This window comes from Sminthopsis crassicaudata, chromosome 3 (genome assembly GCF_048593235.1).
Source record: "Sminthopsis crassicaudata isolate SCR6 chromosome 3, ASM4859323v1, whole genome shotgun sequence".
NCBI lineage: Eukaryota > Metazoa > Chordata > Mammalia > Dasyuromorphia > Dasyuridae > Sminthopsis > Sminthopsis crassicaudata.
In genome coordinates, this window is record NC_133619.1 from 486736504 (window position 1) to 486755802 (window position 19299).

Sequence of the window (19299 nt, forward strand, 5' to 3'; positions counted from 1 at the left end):
CAGAAACGGACTATTGCATACATTATTACAAACATATTTGTTGGTTTGATTTTTAATAAGGGAGGATAGTGGCAAGAATGGCAGGTACACTGAGAAATAACTAGTGTAAAAAATATATTTCAACAAAATTCCTTTGAGAACAAACTTTTTGACATTAGCCACATCTATACTGAAATGGCAACAATAAAACTTGTTCAGTCATTTGTGATTCTTCATTACACATTTGGGACTTTCTTGGCAAAGATACTGGAGAATAGATGGTGAGGTCTCTTTTGTTTGTCATTTCTTTCTCCAGCTCATTTTACAGATGAAGAAACTGTGGCAGGCAGAATTTAGCAACTTTCTCAGGGTCACCCTGCTAGTGTCTGAGGCCAGATTTGAACTTAGGAAAATAAATGATTCCAGGTGCAGCTGTTTGTCCATTGTGCTACCTAGATGCTCATTTTAAGATCTAAGGGTCTAGTATAGTGGTGCTATGGAAATGAATAATTTCATTATTGTATAGTCTATATTAACTAAGAACTACCTGTTTTACTAATTTCCTTCTAAAATGAAAGACCTCTCTAGTATCTGCTCCTAAAGTGATGTCTTATTTATCTAAATTGCTAAATAGGGGTGGAAGGGAGATGATGGATGATATGATAATTTTATATATGATTATACTTATATATTTGTCTACATTGAGAGAGGTAAACATAACAAATTTCCATATAAGTGACTTTTCTAGATAACTGAAACATCACTTTGATGCAGAAAAATAAATTTTAAACATTTTAGGAGAAAATTGTCTAAAAGTCTACATTTCCCTAACTTCTTAAAGAAATATACAGAGTATTTTTTCTTTTTCTTTAACTTAGGATCATCATAATGAGCATTATAAGATCCTAGAACTGGAGCTGAAAGAGATCTCAGCATCTATTTTCCAAGCCTTTTATTTTACAGATGAGGAAGCTTGAGGCCCTGAGAGTTTGTGACTTAAAATGACCTCAGGGTCTCGAGGCATTCTTGCAGGGATTACTTACCCCCCATGTTAAAAGACTTCTGCATACCATACTTTTAATTCTTTATAACTATATTTATAGTTTATGTATTCTCAGTCAGCCTATCTGTTGTCATCACCTTCTAATTTGCTGCTTGTCTTCTCTGTTCTAGGGAAACCAGATGATTGTAGCTTGTGGGAATTATAGTAAGCTCAAAGTAAAGACCCAATGTCTTTTCTTATGGAATAAAGTTGCATAGAATTTGATGGCCCCTTCAATAATTCGGAGGCTTTTAAATATGTTTTCTAGTTCATAATTACCTTTCATAGGGTTGAAATTATTATAAATCTGACTCCCATAAAAGTGGAATGTTATTATCATTTATTATCAAAGATAAAACATTATATGATTTGAATATTCTGTGCTGAATCTCCTTCATTAATGTGGATATTCAAATTTGACTTTTAAAAATAAGATTACCTGGGGGTTATGTGGTATTTTCTAAAGAACACAAAGCAGTTTCAGAAATATGGCCACATATATCATCATCATATGCCCATGAAGTGTGTACAAGTAGGTCTTAAGGGTCCCCATTTCACAACTAGAAATAGCAAAGTGTTAGCTATCTTTCTCAAACCCCTAGTTATTGAGACACAAATCTTTTGACTTTGAGAATACTGTTATTTCCATCAGCCTTTGCTGCTATTAAGTTTATAAATTCATGTATATCTCAACCAAAAACTAGAATTTATGCTGCCAATTTGTTGTGGTTTAGTTTAGTATGAAATATATACATGAATAAATAGGTATGTTGAAATGTGTGTAATCAGATGTGGTTATTCAGAATCATCTAAAAAAAAAGTCTATAGAGCACTGAATTTGGAGTCAGAAGGCCTTATCTTACTTTTGTGGGACATGGACCTCTCTCAGCAGCAGTAAACTCTCATCTCTAAAGTGGAGATAATATTAGCTTTACCTGCCTCTCAGTGTGTGGGAGGAAAATGCTTCATAATTCTTAAAGCCTTTTGTGTTAGTTGTAATTGTTGTGTGAGTTCACTGTAATGGTGCTTAGAGTGGAACTCAGAATAACCTAAAAACAACAGAAAATGAATATTGAAACCGGGCAGAGTCAAGAATTAAATATTATTTAAAAAGCTTTGTAAAAAGATGATTGTCAGACTTAACATTTCTCACTGATTCATATTTGCTTTTCGTTTTGTTCCAGGAGATGGCGATAAGAGCACTCAAACAAACAGGCAGTAAAAACATTGAAGCTGCTCTGGAATATATTAGCAAAATGGGTTATGTGGACCCGAGAAATGAGCAAATTGTGCGGGTCATTAAGCAGACCTCCTCAGGTGAGCACAGGTTTCTTGTATTTTATCTGAAGAAAATAATTTTGTGTTTTAAATGTAGGATTGTTTTTGGGGCAGACAGAGTTAAATCTATCATCAATGGATTTTTAAACATTTTTGTTATTTGTCTTTCTGAAATAAACAGGTACTAACGTGAACATTCTCATATAAAAGGACAAAAAGAGGATTACATATATAAAAGCAAAATCTCCGTTATATCCTGCTTGTTTCCTTTTTAAAAAGAACATCATAAAGTTCATATATTATTTTCAAAGCTGTTCTCCTTGTCTTTGCCTTCCTTGTAAACCTCCTAGTCTTCTCTGTTCATTCTTTTCAGCACCTCATAGACATTCTTCTTTTCTTCTCGATTTTTTTTCCCCATCACTTGCTTCTCTTGATTTTCATTAAACCCTCTCTTGTAATAGATATACATGGTCAAGCAAAACAAAATTCACATATCAATCATAACTCAAAATGTATATATATGGAGCTTTTTTTCTATTCTCTTATCTCCTGATAATAACTGTTGGGATGGTAGGGTACCTCTAATGTACCCATTATCTGAATAAATTTGGCATTGTAAAGTGGTATCTGGTGATCTTCTATGGATAATTCCTTAATTGTGGATAGTCACAAATAAAGTTAGAGAAGCAGAGGAAAAAAAATATGGAAAGAAGAGTTTATGACCAAACAAGAGAGAGAGAAGATCACAAGGAATAAAATGAACAAAATCAGTGTAGTTTAAATTAAGAGGGCAAACTGGGGGGAAAAAATCTTTTCAGCAAGTTTCTATGATAATGGTCTGTAACCAGGATATATAGGGAACTGATTCAAATATGTAAAAATAAGAGCAATCTCTCCTCCCAAAATGGTGAAAGGATATGAACAGGCAGTTCTCAAAAGAAAAAGAAGCTATTAACCATTTGAAAAATTCTCCAAATTAGTAATGAAAGCTAAAATTTATATAGCACTTTAAGGTTTATAAAATGCTTTACATATCATCTCATTGGATTTGATCCTCATAAAGCCACTATGAGGTAGAGATTCTGTTATTCATTTTACAGATGGAGAAATTGAGGCACAGAGATGTATCTAGTCACAAAGATAGAAAATATCTAAAGGAAGGATTTGAACTCAAATTTTCATGAACCCAATTCTATCCACTTTGCTAATTAGCTACCTTCTATTGATACAGTGACAAAAATGACCCAAAAAAGGACAAAAGACATATAATTTGCTATCCTGAAGAATGAAGGCGATACCTTGTATTTAGAGTAGAATAAAATACATCTATTCTCTAGCAGGAAATGCTTTTAAGCTAAAAAAAACTTGGGGGTCAGCAAGGAGCGCAGTGGATAGAGCACTGGCCCTTAAGTCAGGAGGACCTGAGTTCAAATTTGACTTCAAATACTTAACACTTACTGGCTGTGTGACCCTGGGCAAGTCATTTAACCCCAATTGCAAGAAGCTATGGGTAAAAGAGGTTTTCTACAGTTTTATTGCCTGAATTTCAGTGATGAAAGACCCTGAGCAAAATTTGATTCATGTGATGGTGTAAGAAAACCATGAGGATTGTTAGAGGTTTTGTCTTTAACATTTTGGGGATTTTTTTAAAAAGGTTTTTACTAACAAAGAGCATGAATTGCATCATACATGTAGCAATCTTATTATACCAAACCAAAGAGGAGCCCCAGAGGAAAACCTCCTTCATATCAGGTTATTTGGGCAGTTTTTGTTTCATATTCCCTTGTCACAGCAACTTATTCCCTTATATCAAATGTTTAGCATGACTTTTTTTCTCCACACTTCCTCCCCCCTGAAAATATAAATGGCTCATTATTATTTAAAATCCTTGGGTGCTGCTTTTAGCAAACCACTGACATTCTACTGATGCATTTTTCAAATACATATTTTCATATTACTTATAAAGAAATTTAGCTGAAGTGTGATGCACATAGTTTAATGCATAAATACTTTAATCTGGGCTTGAATCTACCAAAGCAAATAGAAGGCAATACCATATAATGATGGGAGGGAAGTATTGGATTTGGAATTTGCCATCAAGTTTTAGTTGTAAAGCCTTTAACAGTCTGTAATCTAGAATATTTAGTTCTTTTGTGTTTATTTACTTTAACTCTGTCAGATTTTTTTTTTCCCCTCCATGTCCAAACTGTAGTTCTGTAGCTTATATATTGCACACCAAAAGTATCGACCCATGAGGTGTCTGCCAAAGGCATGGTAGAGACCCCATGGCTTCTCTTTGCCAAGTGATATGGAGTGGTAGATGCTAAGTTTTTTGTATGCAGAGGAGATCTTTAAGGGGAGCAGCAGCAGAAAAAAGTCATGATAGCAGTGGAAGGGGCAGAAATGCCTTCTTTTGGAGAAGAGGCAATAGATCATTGGAAGCTTAACTAGTTCTCCCTCACCTGCTTAAGAATGAATTGATACTTTTAGACTTCTTAAGTGAATAATTAGGGCCACAATGATATTATTCTCAGTAACTTAGTCATCACTATGCATCAAAGATGGGCACTTGCAGAAAGTGCTTCTTTCATGGCTTCACAGCAAAGGCAGGTTGGTATTAGACATTCCTCCTTTACTCTCTCTATGTCCTGATGTCGCCTTCATATATTCTTCAGCTTGTCTTGTGCAGCAAAATAATTGAATAAATTATGTGTACGTATATTGGATTTAACATGTATTTTTAACATGTTTAACATATATTGGATTATTTATTATCTAGGGGAGGGGGGAATTTGGAACATAAGGTTTTGCAAGGGCGGATGTTGAAAAATTATCCATGCATATGTTTTGAAAATAAAAAGCTTTAATTTAAAAACAAAACAAAACAAAAAAACAAACATTCTTCAGCCTGACACTCTTCGTTGCCAAGACATTTTCCCCTCCTGTGCTTTTTCTAGGGTCAAGCAAGAAGAAATAAATGGTTATTTTTTTTATTTCTTGTTTACTTTTTTTTTTTTTTTTTAATACAAAGCCTTGTGCTTTAATTTTTTTCCCCTTCTTTCTCCCTATCCCCTTCCCTAGATGCTAAGTGGTCCAGTATATGGTAAACATGTGCAGTTCTTCTATACCTGGCATTCCCCTCCATGATATGCATTATGATAGCAAGTAGGTCTTTTGTCTCTTTTCAAGGGAGATTCCTCACTGAAAGGGCTTCTTGAATCTTGCTCATAATGTGGTGAGGATTGCATCTAAAAGCTAGAAAAGCAAAATAAAAATAAAAGCTAAAGAAACTCCATCTTTCTGGACAGAACAGATAGTTCCTAATGCAGTATCTTTGTTTTCTCCTCCCCACCCAGGAAAAGGAAGTGTGCCAAATAATGTCACTCGAAGGCCAAGCTTTGAAGGAACCAATGAATCTTTTCCATCCTATCACATCAGTAGTGCAGCCTACGAAGGGACAGGCTTTGGCGTAGAGGGGGCCAACATGCTGAGCGACGTGCCTAGACAGTACATGGATTTTCTGCTCTCCGCCCCTCAGCCGTCGACTCTGACTCCTGCAGGACCGAGGCCTCTTGGGGTCAGCCCTCACAGTGCCCCTGGTAGCCATCAGCACCAGTCCAAAGCCTATTCTGCCAATTTGGAGGCTCCAGGCATTAATTATCCAGTTGCTAATCACAGCAGCCAGGCTCTGCAGCTTCCTGCAGCTCACAGTTCAAACGGTCCCCACTATGGCCGGCCACATATGACAGTCCAGGGAGAACCGATGGGATACGGTATCCAGCGAAGTCCATCATTTCAAAACAAGATGCAGCAAGAGGGGGGATATGCAAACCTTCCCAGTAAAGGGCAGGTGGTCCAGAATAACTCTGGTCACACGTTTCAGCCGGCGGCCACAGGCCTGTACATGACACATTCTCATCACAAGCAGAGCAGCCCCTCCTCTCATCAGATGCACATGATGGCTGCCCGGAGCCCTGCGTTTGCAAACGACTTTGCAGAGACTCCACCGCAAAGTCTCCTCACCCCCTCTAGAAACAGCCTGAACATGGACTTGTATGACATGAACAACCAGGGCTGGCAGCCCTCTACTCTGTCACGGCGGGACTCTCTACAAAATCCAAGCCTGGAGGCTGCCCCTCGACCGCACGTCTCATTCCGGCCAGACAGCCACGTGCCGAGTAGAACTAACTCCTTCAACAACCATCAGCAGCCCCCAGTGGCTGTGTCCATTCGGACAGGACCCGCTGGCAAAACGGAGGCCTCTATCCCTTCCCCAAACACCATCACCGCCGTCACCTCTGCCCACATCCTCCATCCAGTAAAGAGCGTGAGGGTCTTGAGACCTGAGCCTCAGACAGCTGTGGGCCCATCGCACCCCGCCTGGCTCCCTCCAAAGACCCCAGCTGTGGAAGGCCTGGAAATAATGGAGCAGCACCCTCTCCCCAAGGGAAGCCCAAATACCTACTCCCTGGATGTTGATTATGGCTCTCAGGAGCCAAGGTGCCCCCCGCCTCCATACCCCAAGCATCTGCTCCTTCCCAACAGTCCAGAGCAGTTTGACATAAATAGCCTTTGTGCAGGGGTAGAACAGAGCCTTCGAGGGGTTCCTAACTCAATAAGTAGTCAGGCTGAGGACAGTGTTGAAAGGAATGATAAAAGCAGCAAAAATTCCAAGGTGGAAAAGCCAGGGAAGGACATAAAGCAAATCCAAACCTCTCCTGTCCCTGTTCGTAAGAACAGCAAAGATGAAGAGAAGAGAGAATCTCGAATTAAGAGTTACTCCCCTTTTGCTTTTAAATTCTATATGGAGCAGCATGTGGAGAATGTCTTAAAAACCTACCAGCAGAAAATTAACAGAAGATTGCAGTTGGAGCAAGAAATGGCTAAAGTAATTTATTTTTATACCTATATATGTACATATACTATATAATCATACACATAACATACATGCATATATACTTAAAAGTTAGTTTTATGTCAGTAGTTAATAGTTCAGGTCTGTCAAGGTCAAGGAATTAGAAATGTGTCTGACACATCATGAAACATGACCTTAGTAGGGATGAATAGTACTCTTCAAGTATTTATAGGGCTGCCATCTATAAAGAAAATTCAAATTTTCTAACTAGCTCCTGAAAACAGAACTAGGGATTCCAAGTGGACACTTCAAAGAGCCACATCTAGATGTGAGATCAAGAAAAATTTCCCAACAGAGATGTCCAAAAATGGAAAGCACAGTCTGAAGGACTGTGTTCTCCCTCACTAGAAGTCTTCTAGCAAAGCTCAGGTGACTTAAAGTGTTGGAAATATTTTCTTAATTGAGAGTTGCATTGTTTTCTTAAGGTAACAACAAGGGTTATATAATTGAAGTACTTTATTAATGTTTCAAAGGATCAAAAAAAGTAAGGTTTGAAGTTTTTTAGCTTAGAAGTTTGAAAATTAGACAAATGACTATATATTATTTACCTAGTATTGGTGTGTATCATTCTTGTATAGGCTCAAAGTATCATATGTTTAAGTATAATTTACCAGCTGATGCAAAACAAATATCATTCATTAAAAAATTCTGCCATTTATAATTAGCAAAAGCTACCTGCTACTCCATGAATCTGGCAGCTTCAGTGAATTAGTCATCTTTTCTTTCTTTTTTTTCCTAAACTACCGAAATATTAAAGAACTCTTGTAGTTTTTAGGTTTTTCATGGAATATTTCCCATAGTCTTTTGTTTTAACACAGTCATTTCAGGAATTTTCCTTGGTTTTAGAGATTCTCAAGAAAGAATTTCATTTTTATCTTATCTTTTGAATTCTAAAATCTCTGCAGTATTAGACTGGGGTCCAGTATATAAAGGAAAAAAATGAGCCAATCATCATTCTTCCTTAGAGTGAACATCAGGACTTAACTTTCTGCATCACTTTATCAAAGACATGACTTTTGATGTGTTCTCAGTTTGTCCCTATACTTCATGTCCCATTTCTTATGTTCTTTAATTAATCACTCTTGTTTTTTCTTTCTTGCCAAAGGCTGGTCTCTGTGAAGCTGAACAGGAACAAATGAGGAAGATCCTCTACCAGAAGGAGTCTAACTATAACAGACTGAAGAGGGCCAAAATGGACAAATCTATGTTTGTGAAAATTAAAACCCTGGGTATTGGTGCTTTTGGAGAAGTTTGTCTTGCTTTCAAAGTAGATACTCATGCCCTGTATGCCATGAAAACCCTGAGGAAGAAGGATGTTTTAAATCGTAACCAGGTGGCTCATGTCAAAGCAGAAAGGGATATATTGGCAGAAGCAGACAATGAGTGGGTGGTTAAACTCTACTACTCCTTCCAAGACAAAGACAATTTGTATTTTGTGATGGACTATATCCCTGGTGGGGACATGATGAGCCTGCTCATAAGGATGGAGGTCTTTCCAGAGCACCTGGCCAGATTTTATATTGCAGAGTTGACTTTGGCCATAGAGAGTGTTCATAAGATGGGCTTTATTCACAGAGATATCAAGCCAGATAACATTTTGATAGATCATGATGGTCACATCAAACTGACTGATTTTGGGCTCTGTACTGGATTCAGATGGACTCACAATTCCAAATATTACCAGAAAGGTATTGTGTTTACTTATATTATGGGTTGTGAAGGACAGACAGTCCATGACAAAAAAGGTCTAATAACCCCTTGTTAATTGATTAATTAATTGAATGATTCTTAATAGTTTTTTATTTTCAAAATATATGCAAAGATAATTTTCAGCATTCACCTTGCAAAACCTTTTGTTCCAAATTTTTCTCTCTCCCTTCTTATCCCCTACCCCTAAATAGCAAATAATCCTATATAGATAACTCCTTATTTAAATCATAATTATTAATCTTGAATTTTGACCTTTTGTCTCAATCTTTTTTTGGGGGGGGGGTATGTTCCAATATTACATTATCATTCAAATAAGCCATGAGGAAATCCTATCCTAGCATCTCATTATGGCATGGAGGTGATCTTGAGCTTTCAAAGGCTATGCCAGAGCAGTACGAGTTCAGGCAGGCCCCAACCAAATGGGTATGAACCTAATGATGGATTATACTTGTCTTTAAAGAACAAGACAAGCCGGTATCACCAGAAAGCATCACTACCTTCTGGTAGGATCACCAGCAAATTGTCCATAGGTGATAAGTTTTTGGCCATAGTAAGTCATAATGGCATATGCTAAAGCTCAGAGATCTCTTGAAGGTGAAACACTGAAGGTAGTAATAGATAGTTAAATCTGTGCACCAGTGGTTTACTATGATTCCCTATCTTTTTTTCTGTTATATCTCTGTCTAGCGAATCATGTTCTCATATTGGTTTAATTTAACTTTAGGCTTATCCTTACCATATCCTTAGTGAACTTTTCTAAGAATTATTTCTTGTACTTATCAAGGCTATTTTAAAACTCCCCTTCCTATTTCATACTGTTTATATCAGATTGTTTTAAAAAAATTTTCCCCTTTTTTTTCTGGGCAAAGGGAGTCACATCAGACAGGATAGCATGGAACCTAGTGACCTCTGGGATGACGTATCAAATTGTCGATGTGGAGACAGGCTAAAAACTCTAGAGCAAAGAGCTAAAAAGCAACATCAGAGATGTTTGGCACATTCACTTGTTGGAACTCCAAACTACATTGCCCCTGAAGTTCTCCTTCGTAAAGGTATAAATTTCTGATTTTTTTTTTTTTTTTTGCTTTGAATGTTCAAAAACTTCATTGGGTTGGTGGGTAGGCCTTGTACTAAATGTTGATTGTTCTTTTAAAACCTAAGCTTAAATACTGAATGGTTTTCATAACTCCTTTGGAACATGTCCCATAGGAAAAAATACTATCCATCAGTCTGTTTAAATGAAGCCATGACCTAATTAATGGGAAAGAACAGTCTTTCTCATAGTTGAGTTGTCTTAGTTGCCTCTTTACAGTTTCTGCTGTAACGAATAAAGCATTAGGTGAGGTAAGTGATTCAGGAAGTAGCATGAAAGGAATAATCTCAAAATTTCTTTTAACTTTGACAGCACAATCAGAAGATAAATTTGCGTGATAATAGCCCTTCTTCCTATAGCTGCATTAATAATAATTTATCTGTTGAAGTTGGGAGTCTTTTGTGAATCTCTAGATCAGGCCTAGATATGATAACATAGCTTGGAAGTTTCTGACTGGGTTTTTTCCAGATACAATGCTGTATCCCTTATTCCAAACTGCATCACTGATGCTTTTCTTCTGAAGCACCTAAGACCAGGACCGGCATCACCATTCGCTATAAGCTTTAAGTCAGTAGTGTCAAGTTCGAAACAGAAATGGGGGGCAGTAAGGACCTCTGTGGACCTTTAAAACTTTTTTACTTTAAAAACTACTTACTAATATTACCTGTGTTCTGTTACAGTTTTATTTATTTTGTTAAATATTTCCCCTTACATTCTAGTCTGCTCAAGTTCTAGGTTTCATTCTGTCTTTTCTTATCCAAACTACCAAACTGATTCCACATAATTTTATCAACAACTGTTCATGTTGTCTTTGGTCCAGAACATTATTCTTGTACCATCTCATGACTCTCAAAATCAATTCAGCAGCATGATGTCTCATCAATGTCTTGACACTCTGTTCACAGTAACAGTTGTTTGTTGAGCTGACTCAATGAAATTTTTTTATTTTTTTATTTTTTTATTATATATATATATATTTTATAATATTATCCCTTGTATTCATTTTTCCAAATTACCCCCCCTCCCTCTATTCCCTCCCCCCGACGACAGGCAATACCATACATTTTACATGTGTTACAATATAGTCTAGGTACAATACAGGTGTGTGAATATCATTTTCTTGTTGCACAATAAACATTAGAATCCGAAGGTACATGCAACCTGGGCAGACAGATATTAGTGCTAACAATTTTCATTTCCCTCCCAGTGTTCCTTCTCTGGGTGTAGCTACCTCTGTCCATCATTGATCAACTGGAAGTGAGTTGGCTCTTCTTTATGTTGAAGATTTCCACTTCCATCAGAATACATCCTCATACAGTATTGTTGTTGAAGTGTACAGTGATCTTCTGGTTCTGCTCATTTCACTCAGCATCAGTTGATTTAAGTCTCTCCAGGCCTCTCTATATTCCTCCTGCTGGTCATTTCTTACCGAGCAATAATATTCCATAACCTTCATATACCACAATTTACCCAACCATTCTCCAACTGATGGACATCCATTCATCTTCCAGTTTCTAGCTACAACAAAAAGAGCTGCCACAAACATTTTGGCACATATATGTCTCTTTCCGCTCTTTAGTATTTCTTTGGGATATAAGCCCAGTAGTAGCGCTGCTGGGTCAAAGGGTATGCACAGTTTGATAACTTTTTGGGCATCAATGAAATTTTTTAAAAAATCATTATTTATTAAGTGCCTCCTTTTTATTTCTCCTTGCTTGCATGTATTGATAATTGTTCTGCCCCAGGGCAGCCCCCAGAGAGACTATGTCTCCCCTCTTTTTCTATTCCTAGCACACTTAGCACAATGCCTGGCACATAACAAATGTTTATTGATTGATTGACAGGTTTATATTAATCTCTTCAGAAATAGGAGCCAGGGAGCATATCTTCCACTTTTATCTCCCTGCCAAAATTGCTAAGGGGTATTACTCAGTCAATAGTCTATACAGACCAGGTTAAAAAGACTTGAACCCAGCTCTGTCAGGGAGCCACTGATAGGTCACAGGATTTTCGAGTGCTAATGACAGTGTCTGGGATCGTTAACTAAGAGTGACTTACTTATCTTACTTTTCAGGCTACACTCAGCTCTGTGACTGGTGGAGCGTCGGCGTGATTCTCTTTGAAATGCTAGTGGGGCAACCCCCTTTCCTGGCCCCAACTCCCACAGAAACCCAGCTGAAGGTCAGTAAGAAAGCAAGGTCATTCTGGTTTATGAGGACATTTGTATCTACATATATAGATGCAGATCAATTACTTAGTAAACAGGAAAATTTGCTCTCTTCTCTCTCCTTTCTCCAGCCCCCCATTCCTCTTATGTTGTAGTGGGGGAAATGTGAGTTGTATAGTATACCTTTATCCCTGGGCTTGAGTTTTTATTTGCTTTTTTCCATGTTTATTTTTTGCAATTTTTTTTTTTTTTAACCTTCAGCATTCTATTTATCATTTTGGAAACAATGTGATTCCAGAGAACTGATGATGCCATAGTTCTGTACTGCCCACTTCCTGACAAAGAAGTGATGATTTCAAGATGCAGAATGAGACATGTTTTGACATGGACACTGTGGGAACTAGATTTATTTGACTTTATGAAGAGGTTTTTTTCAGAGGGGTGGGAAGAGAGAAATGTTAATTGGAAAATAAAATGAAAAAAAAAGAAACTTAATGCGAGAACTAAAAATAAAGAAAGGAACTACTCCTTGCAAAGTTACAATCCTCCATGGAATAGATTTTTTTCCAGAGAAAAATCGTATGCCCACAGAAAGAAATTTTTGGCATTGGTGAATATAGTGGAAAGGACCTTAGAGGCTATCTAATCAAATCCCTTCATCTTCTAGGCAAGGAAATTGAGACACACAGAGGCTTTAGAGGCTTGCCCAATGTCACACAAGTAGTATCAGTTCACATATGAAGACCTCTGACTACAGAGTCAAGGATTAGCATTGATCATGCTACCTTCTTATAATATTGCCTGGACAGTTTTCAGCACTATGGCAGGAAACTGAATTGCTTCCATTTGAATTGTCTTAGGAAAATTTTGAAGAGCATCTGGTAGGATAGCAGACACAAAGATTAATTAAACTGCCAAGCATTCCAGCTCTATGGCAGAGAGCACTACTGCATTGAGCTGGCCACATTGTTCAATTGCCAATTGTAAGCTTGCCAAAAAAGACTATTTTATGGAGAACTTACACAGGGCAAGACCTCACAAGGTGGTAAGAAAAAGCGATACAAGGACACTAATGGTATTGCCATTTCTAGAGCAGCACAAGTGTAGTCAGTTGGTCAGATTAGATGTCTATGTTACCTGTAATTACTTTTTAAAAAAATTTTAAAATGTATAGCAAGACATGCATTTCAGGCATATTTAATGTGGGGATAGGTTTTGTTGGACTCGTAGATACAGATAAATTTGTAAGTATAAAAAATGTAGCATTACATAAATACATCAAAAGATATAGGTGATTTGATCCATGTGAGTGCCCCCTTTTTGTTGAAAGTCCCTTTAAAGCCTTTCTATTGCTGTGTGCAAAAAGGGGGGAGGGCAAATGCACTTAGTGACCAAATTATCCAAATTTCTTAGGAATGACTGCTCTTTACACAACAAATACAGTCTATCACTAGACCTGTATCCAAGGTCAGGTGAGCTGACCATCTGCTTGCAGCCCCATTAAGAACCCAGAGTCACCTCAGGGCCTCTGTAAAGCACTGGGGTCAGATACCTCCCAGAGTGGAAGTTGGGGAGGATTTGTTTAGTGACATGATGAAGCTGTTTTTTGGTATCTAAAATTACATATATTCCTATAGAAGCTAGTTTTTTGCATCAATCTGTTAAGAATGAAGTGATTTGGGGGCAGCTAGGTGGCGCAGTGGATAGAGCACCAGCCTTGAATTCAGGAAGACCTGAGTTCAAATGTGATCTCAGACACTTAACACTTCCTAGCTGTGTGACCCTGGGCAAGTCACTTAACCCCAGCCTCAAAAAAAAAAAAAAAAAAAAAAAAGAATGATTTGCTGTTTCTTGCTGAGGACTCTTTCCCACTTGAATTGCTGGACTTGCCTCAAAATGTATTTGTATGGTCATAGATACCTGAGCATTCCCTTCCTAACACAAAAGATCCATGACCACTTAATCTTAGCAGGTGAAAGGGATTAGTCCCACTTCAAACATAGCACCAATATTTTCTTAAAGGATTTTCTACCCCATTCCATAACACTGTTGTGTCACCTCCTGGTTCACAAGGAACCTTTAGAAAAGTTGGCTTCATTTCTTAATTAAAAAAAAAAAAAAAAAAGGCAACATTTTATAATGGAAAGACATCAATTAGGAATCTTGGGTTTGGATCCCAACTCTAACTTTACTAGATGTGAGATTGATATTGTGCAAAGCCCCATAATTTTTCTGGGTCTTCATTTCCCCATCTGTTAAATGAGGGAATTTAATTTATTTGACCATTTAGGTCTCTTTAAAAAATTTTGATGCTCATAAGTCACCTTTATCTTCATTACAAAATGAAATGATTGCTTTCCATCTGCCTTCCACGCCTCCCTAAAAAGACAGTATTAGTGGTTTCTGGGACACTTGAGATTTCACCCCACACAGGGTCACACAACTAATATAGTTTAGAAATGAGACTTAAATTCAAGTTATCCTGGCTCTTAGGCCAGCTCTGTCTCCAGTACATTATCACTTGCTCTGCTCTTCTCCCATCTTACACCCCCCCACCCTCACACACATAAATAGATTTAAGGTTAATAATCTGAAACTTTTCCTATAAAACCATTAGCAACATAACCCAGTTTCTCAGTATCCTTACTGATCTGTTACTTTCCCCACTTCTATGGTTTCTGTCTCTGGGGCAAAAGAAATTCCCATAGTCCCAAATTGCATCTAATTCTGACCAGCCATTTGACACAAATTCTGGCAATTGGACTAAGAATGTGAATGAAAATCTGTCACTTAAATTAATGCAACTTCTCTCTTTCTCTTTTAAAGATTGCATGATTTTGCTAAGTAATTTTTTTCCTTTTGATAAAAATCACATTCCTTAAGCACCATCCTTTAATTTCCTGCCTATTGGTGCTTCTTCATTATTCAGCATCTGTTTCTTTGGTAGCCTCCTTAAAAATTGTCTTGTAGTTTTGTAGAAAATGTATTTAACAACCATGAGTGTTACAATTTCCTAGAAAGTAGACTCCCCCATTAAAGAGCCAGGATTTTTGCTTTAGAAAGTTTTAAATATGTCAACTTAATTCCTGCTTTAAAAAATAATCATAATAATATGGATTGGGCCTTGGATCTGCTGAGAAATTGAAGGAAAAATTCACATTTTGGCTTTGTCTTCCCTTGCAGGTCATAAACTGGGAAAGCACACTTCACATTCCGACCCAAGCCAAGTTGAGCCCTGAGGCCAGTGACCTCATTACTAAGCTCTGCTGCGCTGCTGAGAACCGGCTGGGCAGAAATGGTGCTGATGAGATCAAGGCCCATCCATTCTTCAGCTCCATGGACTTTTCAGGGGACATCCGGCGGCAGCCAGCCCCCTACGTGCCAAAGATCAGTCACCCAATGGACACCTCCAATTTTGATCCCGTAGAGGAAGATGGCCCCTGGAATGATGTCAGTGGGGATAGCACTAAAGCTTGGGACACTCTGACTTCTTCCAACAGCAAACACACAGAGCACGCCTTTTATGAGTTTACTTTTAGGAGGTTCTTTGATGACAATGGCTATCCATTTAGGTGCCCAAAGCCTTCAGGGATTGAAGGCACACCATCTCCAAACTCGGACGTGGAAAACAAAGAGCTGGTGGATCCAACTGGGGACTGTCAACCTGTGTATGTGTAAATGATCCCTAGCATGTCCCAGATGGTCTGCATATTTAGGTATAAGGAGGTCCTCAAGCAGATTTATCCCTTAAGAGATGTGCTTGGAAGTTGAGATCAGTTTTGTTGTAAATAAGTACTTTGATTTCTACACTTGAAATTCTGATCTTCACAGAAAAAAAAAATTAAGTCGAGCAATTTTTCTTGATTTCTAGACTCTGGTTTGTGTGAGATCACCACCACTCACACAGATAAGCATTTAAAGACAATTCACAGCATTAAACAATATTTTTAAAAATTTAGTACAGTTTAGAAAGAGCACTTATATTTTGTTTATATCAATTTTTTTCCTACTAAATTATAGGGATTAACTTTGACAAATCATGCTGCTGCTGTTATTCCTTTTTCTACATTGGTATTTTAGCCATAGCACTTATTTCACATTTAGGAAAATGCATTAAAAACTGAAGAACATGATGGGAAATACTCTGTGCAATAATGTAAAAAAGGAAAAGAGATAAAGCACTCTGGGCTGATGTTACTAAACCCGGTTTTATTCACACTATGGTTTTGTTTTTTTGGAATTCCTTCCTCTCCTCCCCCTCATAGCAGAATTGTGACATCACCTTAAAAAGCGGCTTTTATTTCCTTTTGCATATTAGTGTGTAATAGAAAGTGTGAGCAAGGTGACAAGTTGGGTGTGATTTCAGTGTCTGGTGTGTGAAGAATGTTGCATGAGCAGGGTTTTTCTGTTCAATAAGTAACCATATCTTGCCACGGGCAGGTCCTGTGAATCTTTTCTTAACAAGTATCTTTAAATGAGGTATTCTAAACAATGTGTTGATAATGTATTGTGTGGATGATTTCTTGTTATGATTGTATATCTTATTGATTTCTTATTTTTAAATTTTCAAATGTCTGAGAAGTGATTTTGTGTCTGTAATTGGATTGTTTTTTGTTAGGGGTGGGTAAATTAAACACCTCCTGTCCTTCTAAACTGAGATTAATTAATTAGCAGTACCTCTTAAAGGTTAATTATGAAAACATTTTGATCCTTATTGTCTGTATCCTGTTCCATTCATGGAACATTTGTATGTGGTATTCAGTAATTATGACCTTGGTAAATTAATATTTTCTGTTAACATTACACACACTGAAAAGATTTTAAAGTGTGTTCTCCTTTAGTCTCAGACAGTTGAAGTATTGCCCTGATGGAACACAGTTGTCATGTTTCTAACAGATGCTATTGGTCTGCTTTAAAATGTCAAATCTTAACTGAGTTTAAAGCGTGCATTTAAAAATTTTTGTAAAAGTGAGGCTTATTCAAAGTGATATTGGAATACTAAAATAATTAAGCCATAAATATTTTCATATAAGTATAGGTGTATATATAACTGAATAGATAAACACATAAAATATTCCTTAATTCAAATTAGTATTACAGTCCTATTTAAAGTGATTTTATATTTGAGTAAAATTCTCAATTTTTTTTTCTTTTTTGCTTTTTGAAATTCTGGCGCTTTTTATTTTTCATTATATTATTCCATATATTATTCCTTAATTTTTTAGCATATTGTATCCATTGTTATCCAAGCAACATTTATAAATTTATCATTGTCTAAACTAAAAAAAATTATTCTTGTGTACGTGTTTACATTTGTATGAATGGCATGTTCTGAGGTCTGCTGTGCTTGTATTGTGACAGTCCACGTAAGATTCAGTATTACTGCTTTTTTTTTTTTTTTTTTTTTAAATTTTAATTTTTTGTTGTTGTTATTTACAGCTATCTGACATACTTTCATGTGGTAGGTTCTTTCTCAGGAACTCAATTTAACTGTTATTTATTGATATACCATTGCCTTTGAAAGCTTCTACTGGCACAATTTATTATTAAAACTTTGGATTCCCAAATCAGCAGTTGGTGTGGTGTTTCCCTGGAATGTCTGAGTTTCTGCTTACAGAGTCTATGTGTGTTGGTCTAGTTGTGGCTGGAGGGAAAAGTCCAGAACAGCTGTCAATGACTGATTCTGTAATGGGGGAGGGGTGACATGGGAAAGAGCATGAACACAATTTCTCTGGCCTCTGTTTTATAAATGGACATTGTTATTTTGGCCATCAGAAAAAGGAAGTCATTTTTGAAATGTTAGAGAGTAAACTAAAATTTTTATTGAGGCCTTGACATTTGATTATAACTTTAAATGCCATGTAACAAGGTGAGTTGTGATCATCTATAAAGTCTGTCCTGATTTTAAATTCCCAAAATATCTTGAAAGTTGTTGGTTGGGTTTTTTTTTTTTTGTTGTTGTTGTTTTTTTCTTTTATTCCCTTCAGCTGCTCTTCTTGCCCAGCCAAAATGTGAATTGTTTCATTAGGCTAATGGCCAAAGAGCAGATTCCTGAGAACAGACCTAGGCAGTGTTTTTTGACAGACCCTGAAATGAATGAAGGCTGCACCCAGACCGTCACGAGGTCACAGCCAGTTCTGTCTTCAGCTTATTTGTGGTCATTGTTGGGTGCTATTTGGGATCTGTTGCAGGCTCAAACATCTTATTGCATTCCTCTTAATTTGCTCCTGCCCCGGTTCAAAGGACACATGAAATGCTGTCTTTGAATATATGAAAACCATCAATATTCCCTGTCTAAGCCTCTTGTAATTAAAACAGTGTCTCCATTTTGGTTTTGAAATGCAAAGGACTTCTGGAGGTCATCTGGTCAACCCCCTTCAGCCTCCAGGCAAAATTATACCTAAATAAACCAAGTCACTGAGGAATCTCTATGACTTCAGCAAAAAGCCAGCGCATGTTTGTTCCTGCTGGAACAATAGAATTTATTTAGTGAGTATATGCAATCCTCCTGGTGGTAGGCCCTGCAACCATCCTGTTTTTCTCCCAGATAAAAGTGCTGTCTCCTTTGGAAAGTAGGGAGTTTCCCATGTCTAAAAATGGCAGATTCATTTGAAAGTTAAGATGAGCTTGTTAAATTGGTAAAATGTTAATAAACTCTTAGTGCCCTTGGATCTTGAGAATGCTCACAGATTTAACTGGAAGCTAGTCTACTTCCTGAATTCTAAAATTGCTGTTTTCCTCCTGCTGCCTAGTGAATCTGGTCTTTATCCACATCCTGCCTCACAGTTCTCTCCATCTGGACACTTCTTCATACTGCATTCATTCTGTCCTAACCAGTTCCTAGCCTTGGGTAATACCTACATCCACTTTCTCCATTCTTATTCCCAAGGTACTTAATGCTGCTGGAGGAAGGAAGTTTCAAAACCAATAAGTGGGATTAAAAACCTTACCTGGGAACTCTTGCAAAGCTGTCCTTTTAATACATCTGATTTATTACCTTCCTTACCTCACCCACAGCAGCTCTTCCAGAACTCTATCTGCAATCCCCCAATTTCATGCTGTTTTAGGAGATGATTTCCTTTTGTAATCCCACATGACTTTCTGATCTCCCCTCT

At 37.3% G+C, this 19299-nt stretch overlaps 1 protein-coding gene across 1 annotated transcript in view; it reads left to right on the forward strand.

The window, feature by feature from the left end:
- Positions 1-17473, forward strand: part of LATS2 (large tumor suppressor kinase 2) — a 76164-nt gene extending 58691 nt beyond the window's left edge. Inside the window, exons 3-8 of the mRNA XM_074303680.1 lie at positions 2206-2338; positions 5656-7187; positions 8320-8902; positions 9794-9976; positions 12092-12198; positions 15368-17473. Coding sequence (XP_074159781.1) covers positions 2206-2338; positions 5656-7187; positions 8320-8902; positions 9794-9976; positions 12092-12198; positions 15368-15862 — 3033 coding nt within the window. The 3' untranslated portion in view covers positions 15863-17473. The remainder of the gene's footprint in view (positions 1-2205; positions 2339-5655; positions 7188-8319; positions 8903-9793; positions 9977-12091; positions 12199-15367) is intronic.
- The last annotated feature ends 1826 nt before the right edge of the window (positions 17474-19299 follow it).